Below are 27,540 nucleotides of genomic sequence, written 5' to 3'. Positions count from 1 at the left end.
AAACGACAACTGAAACAATTTTCGTCACTGAAAATGTTTCTTTGTTCATGTGCCTCCTGGTCAGTTACTGAGAAGATGTACCACTTGTACAAAACATTCTTAAGCAAAAAGAAATGCATTAGGAAAAAGCTAACATGTCCAAGTAGATCAATCTGGCATAGATTTGAGATTTTATTACTCAAAGAAACAGAACCTAGATTTTCTAAATCTACTAGTAAAACTAACCACAGACCAATTCCATATTTACAAAAAGAGAACTAATGGGAATCATATGAGCCATATGACCACACTTTAAAATTATGCAAATGCTTTCAGAAAGCTTGTCAGTATACAGAAATGAAAGGCTTTCCTTTCTAAAGAAACAGTATAAATTAGGAATTTAAAAGGGGCAAACACCCTACTGTACTAAAAACATTTTTACAAAATTAAATAGACATGGTTCTTTACCTTTTCTAATTTAATTTTTATTTTCACTTGAAAGTCATTTGTTCTATTTGTTATATAATGTCCTGTCAGCATAGAGAGCTTAATTTTTTCAGCCCTAAGTACCATAAAAGTACAGTAGAGACAAAAAGGGTTTACTGTTAACAGAAATCTCTGTTAAAAGAAATTCAAGTGCCAGAAAGCACTACTTTTGTTCTTTTTCTAAAATAAAGTTTTAGTTAAGAATTATTATGTCATGCTAACAAAAGTATATATAAACTCAAAATACAACTGAAAGTGCTAACTTTTTAGATGCTAACATTTGATAAAAATATTCTTGTATACATTAAAGTCCTACAGAGAAATAAAAGATTTAAAGTATAAAACATAGTATTTCCAATAAATTTCTTTAATATAATTCATCTCTTAAAGAAACTTTCTTCAATATATAATTCTGAAAGCAATAGAGTGCCAAAGCCGGGGCTTGCTGATGACATGCTAATCCCTAGAATGGAACAACCCAATAACTTTTCCCTTTATAAAAGCTGGCAACCTGGCTCTGGGTGGGTGGCTCAGTTGTTTGGAGCATCATCCTGTACACCAAAAAGATTGTGGGCTTGATTCAGGTTAGGGCACATTACCTAGATTGCAAGTTAGATCGCCCTTGGGGCGCATACAGAAGGCAATTGATAGATGTTTCTCTCTCTTCCCCTTCCTCTCTAAAAATCAATAAAAACATATCCTTGGGTAAGATTAAAAAAAAAGCTGGCAACCTGGGTAACCTCAACTTCAGGGGAAGTAGGCTTGCACATTTCAAACCTGCCAAATGTAATGAGAACACTGGTGATCTTCTTGGATCTCAGAGAAATTAAGTTAGATAAATTTATAAAAATTAAATAACTAAAAACTAGATGGTGGGAATTCTCTAACTGTCCCCCATTTCTCTCCTGGCCCAGTCTTTTTGACTTTTGAAATTCTATACTGACACTTGGGACATTCTTATCCAGCAACAGTAATGAATACAACTTTACATGCCAAATGTTTAATGTAAAATCCTTACAGATCCACCAACAGCTGTACTGTCACAGCACCCAAATTAGCTTGAACAGTAAAAAGTCCATTTTAAAACTTTCAACCCATCTGTGACTATATTTATACTGTGACTCTTATAGACAGCATAAAGTTGGGTCCTACATGTCTAACAAATCTGTCGATCTCTGCCTTTTAACTGTACTGTCAGCCCGCTTATACTGTAGTTATTGATATGGATAAATTTAGGTCTATTGTTTCCCATTTATTTTCCCTTTTTTACATCTGTACTTTGTTTCTTGTTTCTCCTTTCCAGTATTTTTTTTTTTATGGTGGAGGGTTAAATGGTTTTTACTATTTTATTTTAATCCCTCTCCCTCTTTGTAAACCTTTTTATTATGAAATAATTTTAGAGTTAAGAAAAGTTGCAAAAATAGTAGACAGTTACCATATATCCTTCCAGCTTCCCCTAATGTTAGCATAGCTATAGTACAATTACGAAAACGAAGAAATTAACATTAGTACAATACTATCAATATCAACTAAAATAGAGACTTTATTTAGGTTTCTCCAGTTTCCTTAGTAATGACCTTTTCTGTTCTAGGATCCAATCCAGGGCAGCAGGGTGCATTTTGTTGTCATGCTTCCTTAGTCTCTTCTAAACTGTGACAAATTCTTTAATCTTTCCTTGTCTTTCATAACTTTGACATTTAAAAAAATATTTCAGTTTTAAAGTATAATTAACAAATAAAATATTTAAAGTATACATCGTGGTGATGATATACATTGTGAAAGGATCCCATCTAGTTAATTAAGTTAATTTGCAGAATGTCCCTCAATTTGAGTTTATCTGTTTTTTCACAATAGATTGAGGTTATGCATTTTTTGGCCACAGTGAGGTGCAGGAGTAACCCTTTTAGTTCAACTGATTTATACTGATTCCTGCTTTATAAAGATAAATTATAAAATGAATAAAACACTAATCTAGTATTAGGCTGAAGTATTTATAAAATTACTTATTTGAAGGCCTGATTTTATTTGTATGATTCATCCCCAGTGGGACTCTAGCTTTTATTTCTTTGGCTTATAGATAAATGTCTCCTAGGAGGTGGGGGTAATAATTTTAACTCTCAGAAAAAAATGAAATTTATACTAAAGTATCTAAATCACAAATTTTTATTTGTATGCTAAAAAAGTTATGCACAATCTATTTCATCAATCTATTCAATTCAATGCTTACTTTGAGATTAGGAAAATTAATGAGAAAATATTAAACATATCCAATATACTGGTGGCAATAGCTACCCTAACCAAAATACAGGTAAGGTCAGAAAGAAAAATTAGCATTTTATTTTAATGTCTTTCAAAGCAAGAACTCTATTTAGTTTCTTAGAAATTCCCAGTAGCGCTTAAGTGTTCCTAAATACTATATTTTAAAATGTTTTCATGAAATAGGATTTTTCCAGAAAGCCTCACCTGAATAACTCCACTGCTCTGTAACCACCAACTCTCCTTATTCCAAATCTCTTCAGAATGTATAATATTCACTATCTACTGTGTTATCTTGGGCTTACTCTTTGTAACTGTTCTCATCTGTAGACTTTACCTTCCCCAGTAGGCTTAAAACTCCAAGGGTAGAAACCCTGGCTATTTCTGTCACCAAAGTGCCTAGCACAAAGTTCTACCTGCACATGAAAGCATCCAAAATATCCTGATGATATGGAGAGTCAAGGCTTTATCACATATACATGAGAAAATTTAGGTGAAAAAGGTATTTTTCCTCCTCAAATGAATGAAATATGAAATTTCAGAAGCCTGACGCTAAGCAAAACGAAAGATTATAGTATTTGTATCTCTGTAATCGTGGTAAATTTGAGTTATTGTTCCAACAGTGGTAGCTTTTTGGACAGCAACTGTTCTTTCCTTAAGGCCAGTGATAATTTTCAAACATACTACCAAATTTCCCATAATCTTCAAAGTCAAATGTCACATCTTAACACATAAATGTATGTTTCACATAACACTGAATCAATCAATAAAATGGTTGGAAATTTAAGACAAAGTATATATACTGAATTGAACTTACAATCTTTGTTAATAGTGTAACATGCTGATATTTTGCCGATATGCCATAGTATATTTTTAAAAATAAATTTTTCACCCGGCCGGGCGTGGCTCAGCGGTTGAGTGTCGAACTAGGATCCAGGCGATCAGGGTTCGATACCCAGTCAGGGCACATGCCCGGGTTGTGGGCTCGATCAATGACTCTCTTATCATTGATGTTTCTATCTCTCTCTCTCCCTCTCCTTTCCTTTCTCTGAAATCAATAAAGATATATTTAAAAAAATAAATAAATAAAAATAAAATTTTCTTCTAATGAACCTCAAAAAAGATTAAAGTGCAGAGGTGTTTTAACAGTTTAACAATTTCCTGTTACTACTAACTAGAATTTTACCACTCAGTGTATATTCTTAGTTAGCAAAAAATATTATTATAATATCCTACACTGACACTCTAGAATCGACATACACACTCAAAGGCATAATGAAAATCTACTCACACAAATAAATCTACTCACACATGATAAACATGCTGTTTATCAGACTTATTTAAATGACTGACTCATAAAATCAGGGCACTTTGAAGAGAAATGAAGTATCCTGCTACATTTAACTTTTTAAGAAATATATGTTTTTATTGATTTTAGAGAGAGAGGAAAGGAGAGGGAGATAGAGACAGAGACACAGAGAGAGAAAAACATCGATGTGAGAGAGAAACATTGATTGGCTGCCTCTCGCAAGCACCCCAAATGGGTTCCGCAACCTGGGTATGTGCCCTGACTGGGAATTGAACCGGTGTCTCTTAGGTGCAGGGGACCATGCTCAACTAACTGAGCCACACTGGGCTACATTTAACATTTTAATAGGGAGTAGAAACAAAGAGGACACATGAAATTCTAATTTTTACTGAATACACGGGTGGGGAATCTTTTCTCAGCAAAGGGCCATTTGGATATTTATAACATCATTCATGGGCCATACAAAATTATCAACTTAAAAACTAGCTATGAAAAAAGCTCCTAGATTTATTGAATTTTGAGCTACATGAATTCAAGGTGGGCTACTTGAATTTTGGTTGCCTTGGCAAAGCCAGACCAAATGATTGGCCCGAGGGCTGGATGTTCCCCACCCCTGCTGTAATAGAAACAATTTTCCTAGTAGATAGGATCTAGAAATGAAACATAGCTGTCGATGAACCTCCAGAAGATGAATTAGCAAGTGGGGAAAAAAATGTTTTGAAAACAGATTGAGAAAGGGAAACAATCTACTTATATTTTTATTATTCATACTCATTCTTTTTCTACTCCAAGCTCTTGGGTGTGTGTTTTTTTTCACACATTAATAGTAAAGAATCTGGATGGGTAAACTGGGTTTGTCAGAATTGCCATTTTTGAAACAAGACTTAAGGAGAACTAACAGAACGAAAAAAATCCAGAATTCAGCCTTCTCCAATAGCAATGAAATTATAATAAGGTCAGTCCTTCAAATACTATAAAGTAGGCTTTTGTGTTTATTTTGGTAGTGGTGATGAGAGGTTACAAAATACTTCAGTCACTAATAAAAGAACACAGATATATACAATTTACTATTTGTGCTGTAACTGACAAAGCATTGTCTCTACAGCAATCTAGACGATATACAAAGAGCTCTGCTCTGTAGATACTGAACTGCTCTTTATATATTGATATGTAAAAGCCTTGACCTTGGCTCTGGCCCATCTGGTTCAGTTGACTGGCATGTTGCCCTGTACACCAAAAGGCAGTGGGTTTGATTCCCAGTCAGGGCACGTACCCTGGTTGTGGGTTCAATCCCTCGACAGGGCTCGATAAGAAGCAACCAATCGATGTTTCTCTCTCACACCGACCTCTTTCTCTCTCTGTCTCTCCCCTTTCCGTCCCCCTTTCAAATCAATAAAATAAAAAATAAAAAATAAAAACCTTGACCTTGGATTTTACACTGAGATAAGTACTAATTTACTCTGTAAATTAGGAAAGTGAGATATTTAAAATTCTGAGTATAGTACCTGGCACAGAATGAATAACTATTATATACATTTGTTAGATTTAATTGCCAATTTATTCAGAAGCCACAACTTTCCTCAGTTATGCAGACTTTTAATCAACTAGATACAAAAGAGATTTTAATTTGGTATACTCTAAATTATACAGTTTCCATACCTCTGTGTGTGTGTTCAGGGAGAGATAAAAGAGAGTAAAGAGTAGGACAGAGAAAAGACTTGGGATGTTTCTTATTACTAATAAGAAAAAAATAAGCCAATTTAAAGCTTACTGTTTTGCCATTAATTATGTTATATAAACAATTACTTCTAACCACATAATTCACTTCTTCCAAACTGCATTCTGTGAATTACTTGATCAATATTTAGTTTTTCTGTTTTGGAGATGTTTTTGAGGGGAAGAAAACAAATAACTTAATTCACCGGATTTAGAACAGCTTGCCAAGAAACCTCCCAAATAAAGGCAAGCATGGATAAAGAAACACTTAAAAAAAAAAAAAAAAAAATTAGAGAAATCTGCAAATTCTAATTCACCTGGTCTGTTATACTCACCAGAATAGTTGATCCCACTGCCTGCAGTAAATGGAACAATAGAAGTATTTTAAAGTTTACCACATATTTTGAATTTTACTCAAGATCAGACATAACAAAACATAGTAATCTTGGCTACTATATAAATATTTTAAACTACTGCAAACATATTCAAATGCTGAATAAGAAAATGTAAGGAGTAGATTGTTTAAAATTAAAAGTTGGTTATCGATATGGATACATCTAAGAGATACTTACACAAAAGAAATTAAAGTTTTTCTTAAACTTCAGGAAAAGAACCAAGCTTAAAATATTAACAAAACTTGCCCTGGCTGGTTTGGCTCAGTGGTTAGAGCGTCGGCCCATGGACTGAAGGGTCCCAGGTTCGATTCCGGCCAAGGGCATGTACCTCAGTTCCATCCCCAGACCTGGTCCAGGTGCGTGCAGGAGGCAACCAATCAATGTGTCTCTCTCACACTGATGTTTCTCTCTCTCTCCGTTCCACTCTCTCTGGCAAGCAATGGAAAAAGTATCCTTAGGTGAGGACAAAAAAAAAATTAACAAAGCTGCTCTTTTGATATAATGACAAGGGATCATTTTGTAAGTTCAGTTTTCTTCCATAACTAAAAACTACTGGGGGAAAAAACAAATTTAGAGAGTGCATTATGACAATTTGTCTTTTATAGTTTAGCATGTTATGCCACTGAACATCACATTAAGTAAAATAAAAATTGAGATAGTTCAGAAATTCATAGACATTTTAAATTTTAAAATAATTATCAAATGTTTAAAATAATGAGAAGTTTTATAAATTCAAACACTCCTAAATTACTATGTCAAACTTAGAAATAACTCTAAACTTTATCAACAACTTACTTGGTTTACATAACATATTAAATGTATTAATCAGCCTTACCATCTTTTCCATCTATGGACTTTGACACTTCAATATCAAAACTTTCTTGTATCTGCTGACCTCTAAAACAGCTGAGATGTTCTTGCTCAATTAAATTACTTTCTTCTTCTTCTAGAGGCTGCCAAGTACCATCAATAAACCACTGTCCACGCATTACTGGTATTTTATCGGCCTCTAAAAAGAGAAATCATGAATTACATATACATTTTAGGATCCAACTTCCTGTAAAGAAACACAGTAATTACAATTTTATGTTTTGCTACTGCTGTGGCAAAAACAGACTTTCAGGACTAAAGTTTTAAATTTCAGATTTCAAGCCACAAAATATAATTTTTTTTGGTATATAAGTTTACTTGTATTAAATATTACACATAAAAGTTACTTTGGTATTGGAAAGGTACATGAGCAGTTATCTATATAATTGAGGTTTAGAGTAACCAAAAGTAGGAGGCCAAGGGGTTAAGACAAATTTCATGCAAGACTGCTGAGAGTGCCAATGTGTTAGAAAGTATTGCTCTAAAACTCCCAAAAGTAGTTTAGTAATAACGTGTGTGCACTTTTTAGGGCTACCTTGGAGGTTTATAGGTTCCCAGTTACTATACTGGAAAAACGGAAACCTTTAATTGTAATAAGTTCCTCAATTTTTAGAAAATAATTGAAAACACTTTCTTGAATAAATAATTCTGCTCCTATAAGACTCAGACTTTTACTTGCTATTTATTTAAATAAACTGTCAGCTAAGCTATCTTGAATCCTTAAAATTTTAAAATAAAGCAAAAACAAAACGGAAATAACAAAGCCCTAAAAATAAAAAGGAAAATGAAACAAATGAACTTAATTATGTTGTGAGTTGGTGGCTTAACCACATGTGCAGAAATTATTTCAAATGATTTATTTAAAACAGTAATTTGTGCATGTATATTAGGATATTTGCTACAGGCAAAAAATGCAAACATATCTTAAACCTTTTACAATACCTACAATGTTATAATTGTTAATAATTTTACAGTACTGTTAATTTGAAACTGTAGGTTAAGATGACTGCATTAACTTTGTTACTATCATTAGGAACCAAGATTTTTTGCACAAGAAAAAAGACATACAATATAAAAGTTAAAGAAATAAAAGTTATATAATTTTAAATTTCAATTAGAAATGTCACCATGAACTAATGATGCATTTTCTCTTTTAAAAATGTCCTAAGCTTTGTCCACTGATAAGGCCTAAAATAAAAAACCAATCCAGTATAACTGAGCACTCCTGACACAAAGACTGTGATCTCTAAATGTCATTTCCTACTAAAAGAAACCAACAGTCCTCGAAGAAATGGCTAATTTCAGGTCTGGGATAGGAAATTAACTAGATGGTCCAGAAACATCTTGTTGTACTAGACTTGTACTGTGATGTATTCAAAATCCATTATTTGTTTCTGTTTCTTCGTGCATTATCCTATACAGTTGACCCTCAAACAACGTGGGTCTGAACTGCGTGGGCCCACTCAGACACAGGCTTTTTAAATACTGTAAATGTATTTTCTCTTCCTTATGATTTTAATAACATTTTCTTTAGCTTTTTATTGTAAGAACACAAGTATATAATACATATGACATACAAAATACGTGTTAATCGACTGTATGTTATCAGTAAGGCTTATGATCAACAGTAGGCAATTACTGTTAAGTTTTGGGGGAGTCAAGAGTTACAGTACCTGGATTTTTTACTGTATGGGGGTCAGTACTCCTAACCCCTGGGTTGTTTAAGGATTAACTGTATTCTGCCATAGAAATTTTGCTATATTTAGGTGTTTGTTGTGTTATTTGGTACATAAGAAACTCAAAAATATTATAACTTACTTGTGAATTGTGGCTTTTAACATTAAAAAGCATACTCTGGTCCTGGCCAGTGTGGCTAAGTTGGTTGATGTGTTGTCCTATAAACCTAGGGGTTGGCAGGTTTGATCCTCAGGGGCGTACAGGAGGCAACCGGCTGACATTTCTCTCTCACATGCACGTTTTTCCCTCTCTCTCTCAAATCAATAAACGTATCCTTGGGTGATGACTTAAAAAAAGTATACTCTGTTGTGTTTAACATTTTTTTGGCGTAGTTTCTACTTTATCCATCGAGATTGCAACCTTTGCCTTCAGACTGTTTCCGTTTGCCTGTGATTTTTTTTGCACACCCCTTTATTTTTAACCTTTTAAATCACTGTGCTTTAGATGTGTCTCCTGTATATGGCATAGGCCTGGGTTTTGCTTTATGGAGCTCCTGAAGCTCTACTGGATCAAGTCACTTACAAAGGATGTAAAACTGTATGATCTCATGCTAACTGATATGGACTTGCACAGATATATATTTAAAATGTCAACGCACGTTACACAGCAGACTATGCAGACTGGGACCAGAGAAAAAATTTTCACAGGGTAATGGATGTAACAAATATGTTGGAACTAGATTAATAAAGTATTACTTTTTCATTTATAACACACTCATTGAAAGTCGATTTAAACTTATATAAAGATTAGTACATATCATTGCCACCTGCCTATCAGAAAATAAATAAGTCATTATTCTAATTATAACTCTTAGCCAAATCATGATAAAAGAAAGGACTTGACTGAAATAAAAAGAAAAATGTGGGTTCTTCTGACTAGAAAACAGTAGTGAAGTCCATTTTCCCACTGTGACCACTTCCTTCATTTAAGCAAAAGCCTGAATGGATAGGGGAAATTTGGCAATAAAGATTTTTATGTATAAAAATTATACATATACCAGGAGGCAGAAGAAAAATTGTAAGCTTTTTAAATGACTATTTTCAAGAACTATTTCAACCCACATTATACTGTGCATATATGATATGTATAGAGAGGAAATCTTGACCCTTTTTCTCCAGCTTACCTATGCCCCGCCCCCACAGCTTTACCACTTAGGGTAGAAGGCATGCCTATAATTCACTGCTGATCTAGAAACTTAAAGAGCATATCTGACCACATAAGACTTAAAGAGGAAGAAATCACAGAGTAAGGGAAAACGGGACTGGAAAAAAATGAGGTAGAGAGATAAATGCTTTGTCATTCATTCTTAAGGTTTGTTGTAAACGTAAAACCTGGGAACTCTGAATATACTACTTGTAGAATTAATGCTATAAATGGTGACCAAGGTCCCAGATCAGCCCCACAGAGGTCTACTTAAGACAATATATGCCTAATGTATTGATGAACTATTTCTACCAAACCATCCTTTACAACGGAAGAGGAAGGGGTTTCTCTTCCTGGTTCCAGTGTGCTCACCTTATTGGGTTCTTGCAGGATGTGAATTTCACTTTTCAGCAGTGCCCAGGTGCTAACAGCAATGGTATCTTCCCATGGGCAGCTTTCCCAGCACCACTTATTTTCTCACAGCTCTAGAGGCTAGGAGTTCAAGACCATGATGTTGGCAAGTTTGGTTTCATTACCCCCTAGGCAGTATCATAGTGGAACATTACCTGCTGGGCCCCTCTCCTTGGTCTATTCCTGCAACCCTTTAGGCAGCTTGTGTAAAATTCTGCCACTTTGCTGCACATTGTGACCACTGCCACACTCTCCAATGAAGTCAGAATCTCAGCCCTGAGAGGAAATACACTCTTCCTTGGGTGCCCTATCTTAGTCTAACCGATAGTGGCTGGAACCTGCATGTTGTAATTTCTGTATTCTTCATCGAGTTCCCTTTGCCCTGTTACTTCATTCCTTTATGTTACACTTTCTCTGTTGAAATTACTGTATGGTTTCTGTCTCCTGATTGGACTCTAACTGATAACAAGATTTTCACTACAGTGGAAACCCAAACTGTCAATAAACCTGTAACATGAAATGTGCTCAGACTGATGGGTAATTGTCAGAGGTGGAATTTGAAACAGTTCTTTTTCTAGGTATATACTCTAAGAAATTCTGGCACATTTGGGCAAGAAGATGTATATTGAATTTTTTATTATAGAAATGTTTATAATAGCAAAAAACTGCAACCAACCTAAGTGTCCAAAGAGGAAAACACACTGTGGTACATTCATGCAGTGGAATACTACTACATACAGCAACAACAAATAGATGGAGTTATGTGTGTCAGCATGGATAAATCTCAAAACACCTAACCTGAACCAGAAAGCAAACTGCAGAAGGATATAAAGAGAACGGCACTATTTATATAAAGTTAAAACAAGCAGAAAAAAGAACGCCACTATGCATAATAACCTAATAATCTAACAAATGCACAGGAATACATGATGAATTTAGGAGGGCAGTTACTTTTGTATTGAAGAAAGGAGAATGGGAGGGTCACAAGAGACTTTGATTACACCTGTAAGGTATAGTTTCTTAAGCTAAGTGAGGGGAAGTACTACTGATTGTTGGTTATGTTATTTAGACTTTGATATACTTGAGATATTTCATAATAAAATCAATAATTAAAAATAATAACTTGACAGTTCTCAGAAGGTGGGTGAGAAAGCAAAAACATTATGTACAAAAGATAAAGTTTAATTGCTAAATGAAATGAAAGGTAGTAAATAAGGAACTAGATATCAAAATGTTACCTTCTATTTGAATACCTGAACGCTTGCTCATTCACTAGACAGGAACTATACTCTGGAGGAATAATGTACAAAAATAAATCATTATCCTAATCATCACTTAGCCTGTCTACAATGTTATAATTGCAAAATTGGGTTAGTAGTTAGCAATCATACAAAATTCTATCTTAAGAAAGAAATTATCTATACCTCAAAATTACATTTGATCACATTTGAAAGTAACAATTACACTAAGAATACTAAATTATGTTTAGATAATATCTACCACTCACCAAATTTAAACTGATTTTATAGAAGTGAGAAACTCTGACAATATAATTATACCTTAACTACTGTTTAAAGGCCAAGGCCACAGACTTTTAAAACCTACATATATTTCTTAGTTCTTCATTAGTGAAACTATAAAGTTGTATAAGTGGCTTACTGTCCTTGTATTAGTTTGCTAGGACTGTCATAAAAAAATACCACATTCTGGATGGTTTAAACAAAGGAAACTTATTTTCTCACAGTTCCAGAGGCTAGAAGTCCAAGATCATGGTGTTGGCAAGTTTGGTTTCTTGTGAGGTCTCTCTCCTTGGTGTGCAGATGACTACCTTCTCTGTAGCCTTACTCGGTCTTTTCTCTGTGCATGTGCATCCCTGGTATCTCTTTGTGTGCCCAAATTTACTCTTTTTATAAAGGACAACAGTCAGATTGAATAAGGGAATACCCAAATGACTCATTTAAATTTAATCAAAGGCGCTATCTCCAAATACAGTCACATTCTAAGTTAGTGGCAGCAAAGGCTTTAACATGTGAATTTGTTGAAGGGACACAATTCAGCCCATAACAGTCCTCAAAAGTTTTCATTACATAATTCTTTCAGGCATTCACAATACATTTTCATCCTTTTCTCAAATTTTAATTCTAGAAGGTGGATTTTAGATGTTGTTAGCAATCTCTACATTTTAAAATGGAAAACAAGCTTTAAATCAGAGGCCCTTTTTTCTTACCCTTGGGAGTTTAATATTTTGGTAGTTCTAAGCAATGCAGAATTTTACATGCTTAGGGGAAAAGTGCTGCATATAATCTGCATAGGTATGGGAGAGAAATCTGTGCCAAAAATGGAGTATATAATATTAAAACAGACTTTTGAATTTTCAATGTTAATTTTAGCTTAGTAGAGATAATGCAATGCTGACTATGGACATTCTATCAGATTATTAAAATAAAAAATGAATTAACATAGTTGGAACTTTTAGAGTCAGCAGAATGTCACTCAAACCTGTCTATCTTATCTTCTCGCATATATCTTCTCATTCTAGAATCAGCAGTGTCATTCAAATCCATCTATCTTATCTTCCCCTAGCTTCTCATTCTCTACTCTCCATATCTTCCACGGTTTTAATCTGTGGCTCTCAAACTTGGTGATTAATTTAATTCAGGTGATTACCAGAATCACCTGAATTAAATTAAAAGATGGAATTCCTTGCTATATACAATAAATCAGCCTCTGGAGATAGGGTTCAGAAATGTGTATTTTTTAAAAAGTTCACCAGCCTAGCCAGTGTGCCTCAGTGGTCGAATATTGACCCATGAACCAGGAGACCAGGGTTCAATTCCCAGTCATGGCACATGCCCTGGGTTGCAGGGTCGATCACCAGTAGGGGGCATGCAGGAGGCAGCCGATCAGTGACTCTTACCACTGATGCTTCTCTCTTTCCCTCTCTTTTCCTCTCTCTGAAATCAATAAAAACATATCTTTTAAAAAAGTTCTCCAAGCTATTATATTAAAGGCAAATGCTCAGAAGTGACTACCCAGTTTAAATTAAAAATCTCCAAATATATTTTGAGTACATTCTCACATACACACACACACACACACACACACACATATACAAATTATGCATATGTATTACTGTTCTAAAATGTCTTATACATTATAAAACATATAGAAATAAAAAATTTGAAATGAAACAAAAAGTAAATTATAAATTCAAATATTTTCATTTGTAATACTTTCAATAGAGTGTTTGCATACCCCATAAATTATGAGGATCTCTGCATCTTTAATTTCAGTGCTATTTTCTTCTGAGCTCCATATATGCTAATATTCACTAGATGCTTCTATAGCTGGATATGTAATAGGCACCTTAATCAATATATCAAAATAAACTATTATTTAGCTTCCCTCTACCACCCTAAGGTGAACCTGGGTGGGAAACCTCCACAACCCACCCAAGTTAAAAACATTATAGAGACAACCTGGACTACCCTTCCACTTACCCAAACTGCACTGATAGTGTACATATTCTACTTCCTTAACATCTACCTCCACTCCAGTAACCATTCAAAGAACATCCTCCTAGATCCTCACTGTTTCTCACTTGCACTCCTGCAATAACTCCTTAACTAGTCTCCCTGATTATGATATCACTTTTCCAGCTTTCCATTTATGTTCTACACTGTTGCCAGAATGACAACTTTGAAACATAATCTGATCAAGTAATTTCCCTATTTTATACCTTCTAATGTTTCACTCTCATAAAATTTAAATTTTCAGTAGGAAAAGGTCTGTCCTGATCTAGACTCTACCTATCCAGTTCCTTCTTCTACCCTTTTCTACCATATTCCCAATGCTTCTGGTCAAACAGAATCCCTGGAGTCCTCCTTCACATCTCGAAGCTTTTAAACTTGCCATTCTTTCTGCCAATAACATCCTTCTTTAATACCTAAATCGAGCATAAATTTCTCTGGAAAGTTTTTTGTTAACTCAAGTTAGTTCAATTCCCTTCTTTTACCTAGTATACACTAGATGAATATTTGTGGAATAAAGGTAATAGAAAAGCAAAACTCTTTTGTAAAAAGGGAGGAACAGGGTAGAAAAAGGAGAAAAAGATTTGTGTAGTTAAAATTCAGAATGCCAGTGCCCTGGCTGGCTGGTAGCTCAGCTGGTTAGAGCACCGTCCCCATATGCCAAGGTTGTGGGGTCAATCTCCGGTCAAGGCACATATAAGAAGCAACCAATGAAAGCATAAACTAAGTGGAACAACAAATCAATGTTTCTCTCTCTCTCCCCCTAAAAAACAATAATAAAAAAAGTAAGAAATAAACATGCAGTCCAGCTGTTTACAGCTGTAGACAGGACTGATTTTTTTTTTTTTTAATTCCGAATGCCAGCAAGCATAAAAGCAAAAACTTGAACACATGCAAAAAGAAGCTGAGGAAATCATTTATTCCTAAGACTAAAGTCACAAGAAACTTATTTGACAAATATGTTTAGAAAATCATCAACTAGAAGGAATAAGTAGCAATAAAAGTAGGCAATTCTTACATAGGTTACGAAGTAATCCAGGGTATTAGGTACTGTTGGCATATAATCTTCACCTCTGCTCAGGTGGCATAAGTTGTGAGCTCATACATGGTATATAGGAGAAAGGAAACTGGTTAAGGACTTAGAAGGCATAGGCTCTAATTCCAGTTCCATCCCTTAACCTCTCTGAGCCTTAGTTTATCATCTGTAACATGAAGATAGTCTGTCTCACATCAGGGTTATAGTAGGAATCGCTAATGTATGGGAAAGCACTTTGTAACTATAAAATCCTATTCCAAATTATGGCATTATTCTAACTTACATAATATCTCTTATTACTTTTAAAAAATGTTTTCATTGATTTCAGAGAGAAGGAGGGGGAGAGAGACAGAAACATCAATGATGAGAGAGTCATTTATCAGCTGCCTCCTGCACACCCCCTACTGGGGATCAAGTCTGAAACCTGGGCATGTGCCCTGACTGGGAATCAAACCATGACCTCCTGGTTCATAGGTCGAAGCTCAACCATTGAGCCACAGACATAATATCTTTTAAAGTTTCTAAAACCACATGCCGTGGTTAAATCTGGCTATATGATAACTAGCCTTCTAGAATCCTCATCCATTTGGCTTATTAAACTCCCTTTCCCCTAACATCTCTTCCAAAATGAAAATCTCACACTTTAATGACAGGAGAAACAGGCTCAGAAAATAAAACACTAAATATAAGCTAAGATCTGAGGATGAGCTCACTATAGATACACTGTGACTGGCAGGTTAACCCTGATTTACTTCCTCATGGTATCAGTAAAAGGTGGGTCCTTTGATATGAAAACAAGGATCCTTAAGAGTCTGCTTTTTACAATGAGTTGTAAAAAATAAGAGAAAAAGAAAGGTGGAGACTAGGAAGTGTGAGAAATTAAATGCAGAGACTGGTTCAGTTCGTCACAGGTATTGTGCCAACAAAAAGAAGCAGCAGCAAAGAGTTCTGAGGCACAAGTCTAACAACCGCTTCTATCCTCCAGCCCATGAAAGCAGATATGGAAGACATCCCAACTCTACTGTGTGGCAAACAGCCACCTGATGCAAACTAGTGCTCTTCAGGTATTATTGCTGTCCATTCCTACATTCCTGGGCAGGAAGGCTAGAGGATATGAGAGTATCAGGTTGTGTTTAACAAAGAGAAATAAAGACAAGACCACCAAGAATGGAGAAAGTAAATTAGTTTGCTAAATGGGATGGAGAGACTTCTACTTCCAGCCATAACAGAGTAACACATACTGGATTTACTGTTCTGCCTTAAACAACTAGAAAATCAGATAAAATATATGGAACAATGATTTTCAGATATTACAAAATAGGCAGAAGAGGACAGTGATTCCTGAGAGAACACCTATACTGCCCAAGCTTAGTGCCCAGAGCTTTCAGCACGCAGTGCAGGAAGAGGTAACCCAAATAAAGCCTAGCTATCTTGCTCAGATGTGAACTAGCTCAGAGTTCAGGGAGGCCAAGGTGGCTAGAACTGTGGGACAAAATACTGCAAAGTAGATGGCTCTACAGAAAGTGAGTGCTGGAGATCTCTGGAGGAATTACCTTGAGTCTTCGGTTGAACACTTACCAGTTGAATACACACACTGGACAAAACTACCTGAGGCCAGGAAAAATGACCACTGGAAAGGAGTCAGTAGAACAATCTCTAGAGCTCATATAAGGCTTGGAATAGTTCAAGTTCCAATGAGCCAGAGTGAAAAAGACCTAATCCATGGGGCACTGAGTAACGTCCTCAGAAAGATATTATTGCCTCAGTTGTAGGGGTAAATTATCCCAAAACTAAAGGCTGTTTCTGACCACCTTAATAAAGCTCAAAAGAAGGCCTTGTTAGGATCAAACTAATGTGAAGTAACTTAACTGTGTACTGGAACACAGCCCAACAATATTAAAGGAATGCTACAAAAATCCAGCATTGTAAATAGAAAATTTACAATGGCATCCAAAAAATTAACAAGTATTCAAAGCTAATAATAGAAATAAAAGAAAATCATAACACATACTCAATCCAAAAGAAGGCAGGAAAAGAGGGAAGAAAGGAACAGAGGAAGGAAGAAAGGAAGAAAGGGATAAATAGAAAACATGAGCAAGATGGTCAATTTAAACTCAAACAGCATTAACTACATTAAATGTAAATGGCCTAAGACATCAAATAAAAGGCAGATTGTCAAAATGGATTTAAAAAAGGAACAACTAACAGATAGGAAAAGACATACATAGGTTTAAAAGTAAAAGGGCAGAAAAAGATAAATCATAAAATACTAATCAAAAGAAAGTTGGGCATGGCTAAATTGGTATCAATGTAGATTTTAATAAAAGAAATAAACCATAGATAAAGGGGGCATTTCAAAATGATAAAGGCATTGTTTCATCAAAAGGATATAACAATTCTAAATGTGTATGTACCTAATAACAGAGCTTCAAAATATGTAAAATAAAAACCAATAGAACGAAAAGAATCAATAAATAAACCCACAATTACAGTTGGGGGACTTCATCCTTCTTCTCAATAATCACTATAATGATTTTACAGAAAATCAATAAGGATATAGAAATTTTAAATTGGAAGGACAGAGCAGAAATAGGGAGGTAGAAGAAAAACCGAGATGAAATAAAGATACCAATTTGTGGGTTGAATGCTAGTTCCTCTAGAACCCCTTGAAATGCAACCTTAAACTGGCTGAACTGGTAATTCTCTGGGTGTAAGTGGAAACAACTCAAGATGAAGCAGCTTTGAGCCATTTAGACTGGAGGAATTAATGAACAGTGTTATTAATGTGAGGCCTATAAACCCCTGCAATCAGAATTACTTGGGATGTCTATTAAAGAGGAAAGATTCTCAGGCTCCAGGTTCAGATCTCTTGAATTTAGTATCTTGAGATGATCTGAGAATCTACATTTTTAACAATCTTCCACTTGACCGTTAGGCTCAATGAAATCTGTAAACTACTGGTCGGCACGATGCCATTCCACAGGCAAGGGAACCCAGGAGAGAATTCAGAGGCTGAAGAGTATTCCACTGTCCTCATCTCATCTGACTTTTCATTTTGTTCAACCTTAGCATCTACAACAGTAATCATGGTCCCTGAATTGTGATACGTAGTGATTCCCAGAATTCTCAAGGGGTGAGATTAAGCAGGTTTAAGATAGATAGACATAGACACACACACACACACACACACACACACACACACACACGGGAAGAAAGGGAGAAAAAAGAAAGCAGAAAAAAGAAAGCAGAAAGAGGGGAACGGGAGATGGGACTATGTGTATATGTATGTGTTATTTGTATATATGTCATCAAACAGACTGAAGTAATTTTGGCAGACCCATGGATTCCCACTCTTCTTTTTCATAAATAAAACAGATCAACGACATACTTTCATTTCCAGAAGCCAGGCTTCTAGTTTAAGAGGAAATATACCAGCCTGGCTTAAATAAAATAGCTAACACTTATTGAACCAACTGCCATACTAAGTGCTCTACGTATGCATATTTCAAGAAAATATTCATAATAACCTCATGAAGCAGGAATTATTATCCCTATTTACAAAGGAGAAACTGGACCACAAAGAGATTGTAACTTACTCAGTCATATGGCTATGGTAAATCAAGGACTCAAATTAACAGATTTGAAAACAAATACCTGTTCTTGAGCCCACTTGGCATTTATTGCCAATGCTGCTTCATACCCCTGGACTAAGGGGTAGACTGATATTTGAAGCTAGATGTTGCACCAGGTGCCAGAACCCAACTGTCACTCCTACCACTCATGGTTCAACTGCAGGTCAATTAAGAGAAATCCCTCAAAGTTTTCATGCTGAGGTCTCCACTGTAAGGGGAATTATAGGACATTTCTGTCTTGCCAGCATGGCAGAAAGCCAAGAACACTACTGGCTCTGCTTCCACTGAAAACTGAGTAGTCTTTTAGAAAGCTGTAAAGTTCTTTATTGTATCAAAAGCCCTAGTAGCGGATTAGAGATGCTCTAAATGAGCTCTTGGGATGAAGTCAAAACCTCCCCACATCTGGTGACAGGATCTGCATACCAAAAAAAGTAGATGGTCAAGAATTTAGAATGCTTTTTTTGAGAAAAAATTTCTCCTTTCCCACAGGAAAATTTGTAAAAGAATGATTGGTGCACTCCTCTGTGTCCAAGCCAGGAAGAATCAAAACAACACAGCTCTTCCTGGGGTCTGAAAGACTAGGCAAAAATCAGTCACAGTTTCTCACAAGAGCAGGCAACAGTTACAGGGGTTCTAGGACTATGCCTAGTTGAGAGTCAATTACCAAGAGTCAAAGCCAAGAAAACACTAAGTCAGTAAAGAGACAACAAATCAAAATATGAAAGCTGAAAGCCAAGAATGTAAAGTGGGTTATAAATTTGAAAGACAGAAGAGTCAGGCAAATGGAGAAGTAATAATAGCTAATTGTTACATAGAGCTTACTATTTATCATGGGATGTTTAAAATCTTTAAATATTTTAACTCATTTATTACAACAATCCTAAGAGGTAGGTACTATTATCCATATTTTACAAAAGAAACTGTGGCACAAAGAATTTAAGTTGCCCAGTTAGCAGATAGTATATGGCAGGGCTGGAATTTGGGCCCAGACAGTCTACACTCAGTGGTCATCTGCATTCATAAACATTAACACAATGCTGCCTCTCTAGAACAAGTAAGAACTGAAAAGAGATGAAACTGATGAGCTGAGATAGGGTAAAAGTTGATTTGAAAACAAGTGTAAACCAGGTTCACCCTATCAACACACTTTGATGGGTTCTACATCTGTCCATCAAAGACCGAATCCTATAGGGCAATCAGAATTCCAAACAATACAATCCAGTATTCCAGGATTAGGAACATTCATTATATGTGAGGTACAGTTACACCCTTCTCCACCAAAAATAAGTGTAATAATGTAGTTTACATCAAATAACAGGCTAAACAGTAAACAGGTTAAAAACAAACTGCAACTGCCCTAGCTGGTTTGGCTCAGTGGTTAGTGTCGACCCTTGTACTAAAGGGTCACGGGGTTCGATTCCAGTCAAGGGCACGTACCTCAGTTGCAGGCTCGATCCCTGCTCATATGGGAGGCAACCAATGGACGAGTCTCTCTCACATCAATGTTTCTCTCTCTGTCTCTCCCCTTCCCTTCCACTCTCTTAAAAAAAAAAAAAAAGGAAAAAATATTCTCTGGTGAGGATTAACAACAACAAAACCCTGCAACTACATAAAAAAGATATTCTAAAATATAGGGTCCCAGTTCTTTTTAATGAAAAGCAAAGAGCAGAACCATAGGTGGTGGTAATCTTAAATTGGTTATACAATAAAAATGTCAAGCAAAGGCATGTGTCTGTTTATAAACCTTACAGACAAGGAAGACCTGTCTCATTTAGTGCTAGCCATATAGTAAGGGTTCAATTCAGCAGTGGATAGTCAGCATGGAAGACTGAGTGCCACGGAAAGTGCTTGAGCATCCAACCTGTACTTTCCTCAGTTTGAGTGGTCCTCAATAATCTCTTTGAAGTAGACTCTCTCTTTCCAATGACTATCTTTGATTCACAGCAAAGATTTTCTTTTCCAAAACATAAACAAACTTGGGGTTACTTAATGTTAAAATATACACCGGGTGCTAACATGCAATTCTACTGAGGTGTAGGTAGGTGAATATGGTGGACATGAGCTACAGAAGCAACTCTATAAGATGAGAAAAAAATAATAGATTCAGTCAATAAACTGCTAGCTAAAGTTGATCATTTGTAATAAGTAGTAAAATACAAGGTGGGATTGCTTTCAACTATGTCTATATTGAGGTTCAGAAGTAATTCTAACTCTGCTCCCTATGCATCATCTACAGATCCTGAACAGCACATTTCATGGACTATGATTTAGAAGTCTTAATGTTTTAGCACAGTTCATCCAGTTCTTTGTCCTGTATCCTGTGTCCCAAGGGCTATCCTTCATCAATGTTCAGAATGATGATTCACTGAGAGGTGCTCCAAGGGAGTATTATTAGAGATTTTCATTCCTATAGTTAAAATTATACTCTAGCAAATAAAAGATTAATTCTCAACTATTTGAAAAAGCCATCCATTCAGATGCAATTTATATTTCTTTAAGATTCCAAATATTTGAATTCTCAGGGTAGAGAAGTACCAATAACAATGTAATTTTCAAAGGCTGGCCTGGTCTCCAAAAGTAATTCAACAGATTTTATTTGAACATACAAGTGCAATGATTATAAAGATCATCTAGATATAGCTTAATGCAGTAGGACAAATATTAACGAGTGCATAATTTATTCTTATGTGAAAAGTCTGGTAAAATCAGAAAGCAGTACATAAAACAATTATTCTTATATGGTCATATCAATATTTCTGTTTTTCTTTAGTTCTCTGGCACAGATGATTCCTACTTTTCACCATCTTGAATTTCACTTGTCCCCTAAGCCAGGGGTATCAAAAAGTATCTGTATTACCCTTTTCATCCTATTAATCCATTCATTTGTCAGTTATTCAACATCTTTTGTCTGCACAATTTCCCTTTACTAAGGCAGAGTTAAAAAAGTAGAATTATAGGTTACAGATAGTGGCTATAAAAAATGATTTTCCTTGTTTCTACTTTTAACTGAGCTTTTAGGAATGCATTGTCGCAAAAAAGAGACTATCTATACCCTCCATCACTGTTGAAGTTCTTCTTGATAAAAGAAAATATGCAGCCTGGCCGGACGTGGCTCAGCGGTTGAGCATCAACCTGGGATCCAGACGATCAGGGTTCGATTCCCGGTCAGGGCACATGCCCGGGTTGCAGGCTCGATCAATGACTCTCTCATCATTGATGTTTCTATCTCTGTCTCTCCCTCTCCTTTCCTCTCTCTGAAATCAATAAAGATATATTTTAAAAAAAGAAAAAGAAAAAAAAAAAAAAATATGCACAGTTTAAATTCCATCACACTCATGAAAAGATAAAGGTCTTGAATCAGATTCCCACACAATCAGGGATTCTAGAACTGCCTACCTCCCCATCTCTTCTGCCAAAAATTTTCACTGTAGGCTTCCTGTGAATACACCTCCCATTTCTCTCTCTCCTTTCTATGCCCCTACTCTCTTCATCCAATGTCCATAATTCTCAGAGGATTCTGTGAACAGCACATCCAGCTTTTTCTTGCTTTCTACAGGAAAGCATCAGCCCCAGGGTTCCAGATATCAAAGATCTTAGCAAAGCAGAAACTATAGGGCATGATGAGGAGATAAAAGTCCCAGGAAATAAAATATAGAAGAGGGAGGAGTACAAAAGGTCTCTTTTATGACAAAATAATAAAGGAGGAAAGAAAAGAGGGCACCACAGATGGAGGAAAGAAAACCATACTAAATATCTTGAACATTTACATACAGCACTTGCACGACATGCAGTATTACATTTGAGCAATACACAAACAAGGTGGATCAATAAGTGGCATTAGATGAGTTTTTAAACTAATGTACATTGCAAAGGGAAAGAAAAGTCCTGAATGCCTTTGTCAGGTAGTGCCAAGTCGTGTGCTCCATACATGTCACTCACTGATCATTCATATCCTTTTGCTATTTCAGTAGGTCAATGAAAAATGCTGTCTAAAGTAGGGTTGGTCTGGAATGGGCTTCTCAAAGACTCTGCCAGGGTTCCACAAACCTGAGCAGCCAGGATTCTAGTGCCATATGAATAGTTGCCCCACCTTGTATTATGAAGACTAGTTAACTTTTAAAGTGTCTGAAACTTAAAATGGTTTAGAATTGTAACAAATACACTGGAAAAGGGAGAGAAAGCAAGCTGTGGCTTATAGTTAATAACTGCTTCTGGAAACTACACATTCATATAAATACTTGATCAATTATGTAACTATAAACTTAGTCAATGAATGGGTATTACATACCCCCTAGTGCACACTGCACATTTTACTCTCAGAATTGCTATACTACTCTAAACTCATCAAATATCTCTATAACACTGCATATGTCTTCCCATAGCTACTACTGTTCTGACCACTTTCCTGCTAATATTTTTTATATCATTTTGCCTGTGATGAGGTACAACTTTGTACTGGTCAGCCTTATTAACTTTCATGTGAGTTTCTACAAGTGAGGTATAGTTTTCTTAGATCCACAGAGATATAGTTAACACCTAGCGCTTTGTGCCAACCACTGTTCTAAGCACATTATAATTAATTCTTAAAAAAAGCCTATGAGGTAACTACAAGCAGCTTAGGAAGAACACAGGGAGCAAGGGAGGAGTTCACTTATTAATTTTTATCTCTAATGTCCACATGCAGTCAGAAAAATATCTGAACAATGAAACAAATTTCCCATAATTAATACTTTTTTCATATGCAATATTTGCTTCCTATCTATAGAAGATGAATTCTGTATCCCTTCTGATTCATGCACCCCTAAATTGGTTCAAATTTTATCTGCTAGTAACAGTTCAAAAAGAAGAGTAAATATAAATTTAAGTCAACATCTTTCTTTTAGACTAGACATAGATAACTTGTTGGCCTTGACACCCAGATGCAGTGGACTCAATTAGGTCACAAAAGTCTAAATGGCCACTGGAATGCTTCCACCACTCTCTGAAGGAAGTTGTTGGACTTCTTTTTTTAAACCTTTCATTACAACTATTCAGAAAGTTTCTAGAAGGTTTAAAAAAGTTAAATGGGACAAAGGTCAAAAGCTGCCAAGTATGAGAGTCCTTCCATTTCAAGAAAGGCTGAAGAGACCATATAAACTGGGAATGAACACTCCTGAGAAGGTATAAAGGCTTAATACACAAAGACCTAAAGAACCAATTAGGTCAAAGTTACATGGGATTCTGTGAGAAGTGGTAAATTTAGGATCAAAAGCACTATTGTATTTTCACTGTAGCTCATATGAAGGCCTGGGACATCCACAGCACTGTATCCTGTAGAAAACTATTTAGAAAATGCTAAAATGACATCAAAATAGGTGTTGCTGTTTCCTTTCAGGTTTTTTTGTAGGCCCTCACTGTTTCTCACTTGATTTATAATATTGGCATTCTAAGATATTCTCCAACTCTCCAATTCAACCTTTGTGTTGTCACTAACCACCTAAGTAATAGAGAACCTTCAGCTATCTGATTCCCTGTTACTCACAGAATAAAGTCCAAACTCCTTAGCACTGCATATCCACCCTTGCTCTTTTTCTAGCTACTTTCCCAGATGTGCCATTCACAGGCAGGTGCTCCTTTCAGAAGCTCCTCCAGTCCCTTACCCAACACCTCTGTCTCTGTGGTGGTCAAATCCTAAACCTACCCTGTGCAGCCCTTATTTCCTCAAAATGCCATGCAGTTTCATGCTTCTGTGTCTTTGCATATTTTACCCCACCTGGCTGGAATTACTTTCCTTCCATCTCCCCATTTCTTCTGTGTGATTAAATTAATCCTTCAGGACTTAGTCTTACATTATCTGGAAAGCTTTCCCTATACCCTCACCCTTTGGTGGGTCAGATGCTCTTTGGGCACTGACTGCACTAGACTAAGAACTGCTTTACCACCTTCTAGCTGCATGACCTTGTGCAAGTTCATTCATTTCATTGAGCCCACTTCTTCATATATAGAATGTTAGCATTCATTTGATATCACTATAAAAAATGAATGTGAAAAATCACTTTGTAAACAGTAAAACACTCTGCAAGCATTAACAATTTTATCATAAGCCAAAAGAACACATAGTATTATAGGTGAATACAGTTCAGTTGACCTAAGGGTAAGATTCGTTTCTTGGTTTCCAGTCCCTTCTCCAAGGATGCCTGAAATGTTGATCCAACTTTCTGGCTCCACTAAGTCCTTGTACCTCTACCTTCCAAGGAAAAATATCTATAGTGATGTCTAGGTCATTTGAAGAAAAGACTAAGAGGAAAGCTCCTGAAAGGTAAGGGTTGTCCTTTTTCCCACCTTTCCTAATGCTTTCACAAGAGTACTGGGTTATGCACACACAAATACTCGGTAAAATAAAAGAGCTGAATGAATGAGTGAATATAGCATACCCTGTCCTTAGTAAGCTTATAGTCAGGAGTGAGTGATGCGACAGATCCCATTTCAAATCTGGCCTTGTGAAAATGGTAGATGCCTTCAATGTCATCTTAAAGTACAGTAAAAAATTAAATTTCCTAATATGCTTATTTTATTTGGGGATTTGACATACACTGTAATTGCTATTAGAGTGACTCACAGTTAACATATGAATGTTTTAATATTATCTGAATCACTTATGCAATTCAATGCCTACTTAATGATATTTACTGCACTAAGCCCTATAACAGTACAAGATAAAGGTAATGGACTCTGCCCGCAGATGCTAAACATATAGAAAGAAAGCTAAGTCATCAATAGCTATAATTAATACTAGGTAGAATATTGGAATATGTATGGAGTACCTAAGGCTAGTGACAATGAGGACATGTGAGTTAGGACACTGGGCTCTAAATATTAAAATTGTACATTACAAATTATTGGTGGCTAATAGCTCCTTTTACTATAGGCTACTACCTATTCTGCTACATGCAGTGGCAGATATTTCTGATAGCCTTCTTCCTTAATATAATTATACACCTAATTGTGTTGTCTAATGAATAAGGATCCATTGTTAACACACATCATAGGCATGTGCCAAGCAGTTTCAAGCCTTTTAGATGCATTATCTCATTTAATCTCCCCAACAACCCTACGAAGTAGAAATCCTATTTTGCAGATAAGGAAACCAAGCCACAGGCCTTGTAATTTTTTCAAAGTTGAGGCAAAAATAAAAATATGTAAACAAGGGCCCGAGTGACAAAAAAAACCCCCCAAAACCCCAAGTATTTCATAGAGTGTGTGGACGCACTTACACCTCTCCCAAATGCACCCGGAAGGAACCACCTCTCTCTTTTCCTCTCCCGCTAGGGATTCATTTTCTTTACCCGAGTTAATACTGAACTGTTGATTCTCGAGCAGATCCTTTCAAGCACTCTCACTCCACAGGACAGGCTGCCATTTAAATCACAGGCGTTCAGGGTAAATGAGACCGAATCAGATCCCCCGGTGGACAAAGCTCAGGTAGAACCACGAAATTAAACCTCTGGGTTGGGCATCCGTTCCTGGATCGTCTCCAGGGGATGGCAGCAGCACCGGCTCACCCAGGAGACGCTACCCGAGCAGTATCCTCTCCTCCTGACCCCAGGCGGCTTGAATATTGCCATCTGCTCGTCTACCCTTCACCTGCCGTCGCAGCCTGCAGTCTCCAAACTGCTCCCACCAAGCACCAGGCCTCAGGCGCCGCCTCCTCCGCGGGGGTCACGTCCCAAACCCACCCGGGTGCGTGTCGGTCCCGGCAGAGGCAGCCCGTCCCGCTCCCGCTCCCGCTCCCGCTCCCGCCCCCGGCCGGCTACTCACGGTTCCAGTACACCGGGTAGCATTCTCCTTGGTTCAAATCCACCTCGTAGAGGCCGCCCCGCACACACACCCGCTCCACGTTCACCAGCCGCTCCATCTCGGGCTCGTGCCCCGCGGTGCGCGGGCAGAAGCCGCAGACGCCGTCCTCGTCGTCCAACCCGAAGCTGGAGGCCGGGCCCGCGGGGGAGGCCGGGCCGCACACATGATCCCGGTCCGGGTCCTCGGCCTGGGCTCGGCCGCCCGTGGCCTGCAGCAGGGTCCGGAAGGCGAGCTCGATGCGGAGCGAGTCGTAGCCGATGAAGGGCTTCCAGGTCTTCTTGTCCTCCTTGTAGAACCAGCGCACCTCCTCCGGGCCCAGCTCCGTCACCACCTCGTAGCGGTGCCGGGCGGCCGCGCCGCCGGGCCGGGTGCGCTTCCTCTCCCCGGGACCCCCTCCCGCAGCCCCGCTCCCCCCCGAGTTCGACGGCAGCGGGGGCTGCTGCGGCGGGTGCAAGGACAAGGAGCTGCCGCCGCCGCCGCTCTCGCCCTCGCTGTAGTAGCGCAGCGAGGAGCCGGAGTCGGCCGAGCTGAAGTCATAGTTCTCGTCACTGAGGCAAGACTCCAGCGCCAGGTGGTGGTTGTGATCCTCCGCGCTCGGCGCCAAGCGCAGCCCGGGCTCCCCGCGCAGCAGGGCCAGGGCCACCTCGCCGTCGCCCGGGTCCCCGCCGGGCAGGTGGTCGAAGCAGCAGACGCTGCCGCGGAACGCCGGTTCCGCATCCGCGCCCAGCTCCCAGGCGGCGCCGCCGCTGCCCCGGCCGTTATGCTCGGGGCTCCGCGGGGACCCGAGGCCCGGGTAATTCATGCTGTGGGAACGCCGCCGCCGGCCGGCCCGCGCCGAGACGTGGCCTCCAGCGCTTCCGCCACATTCAACGCCGCCACCCTCTCCACGGGGACTTCTGAGGCTTTCAAATCCCGACCGGGGCTGCGGCGGCGGCAGCCGTGGCTCCGCCCCCCCGAGGCCCGCGGCCGCCCCGGCCGCCGCCGCGTTCCACCGCCCGCCCCATTGTCACGCAGCCCGACGTAGGCGGCGTTTGGCCCCGGCCCCGGCCCCGCCCCCCGCGTGCCCGGCCCGGAAGCCCCGTCGCCGGCCGTGCGGCGGGCGGGCCGCGCCTCTCGCTCCTCCAGCAGCTGGTTCGGGGTCAGCTCGGGGCACCGGCCGCCCGCCGCGCGGGGTGCGCGGCCGCTCTTCGGACTCCTCGGTTCT

At 38.1% G+C, this 27,540-nt stretch overlaps 1 protein-coding gene across 4 annotated transcripts in view; it reads right to left on the bottom strand.

The window, feature by feature from the left end:
* The window catches only part of DDHD1 (DDHD domain containing 1), a 70,490-nt gene extending 43,252 nt beyond the window's left edge, over nucleotides 1-27,238 (bottom strand). Inside the window, exons 1-2 of one of the 4 annotated variants that reach the window (XM_087820412.1) lie at nucleotides 26,298-27,238; nucleotides 6,977-7,150 (exon numbers count right to left, since the gene is read on the bottom strand). In XM_087820412.1, the coding sequence (XP_087676538.1) occupies nucleotides 6,977-7,150; nucleotides 26,298-27,138 (1,015 nt within the window). In that variant the 5' untranslated portion in view covers nucleotides 27,139-27,238. The remainder of the gene's footprint in view (nucleotides 1-6,976; nucleotides 7,151-26,297) is intronic. The other 3 variants (XM_016198130.2, XM_087820406.1, XM_016198127.2) reach the window with 3 other exon arrangements.
* Nucleotides 27,239-27,540: the final 302 nt, after the last annotated feature.

Source organism: Miniopterus natalensis, chromosome 1 (genome assembly GCF_054644295.1).
Source record: "Miniopterus natalensis isolate mMinNat1 chromosome 1, mMinNat1.hap1, whole genome shotgun sequence".
NCBI lineage: Eukaryota > Metazoa > Chordata > Mammalia > Chiroptera > Miniopteridae > Miniopterus > Miniopterus natalensis.
This window is presented reverse-complemented; position numbering and strand designations above follow the sequence as displayed.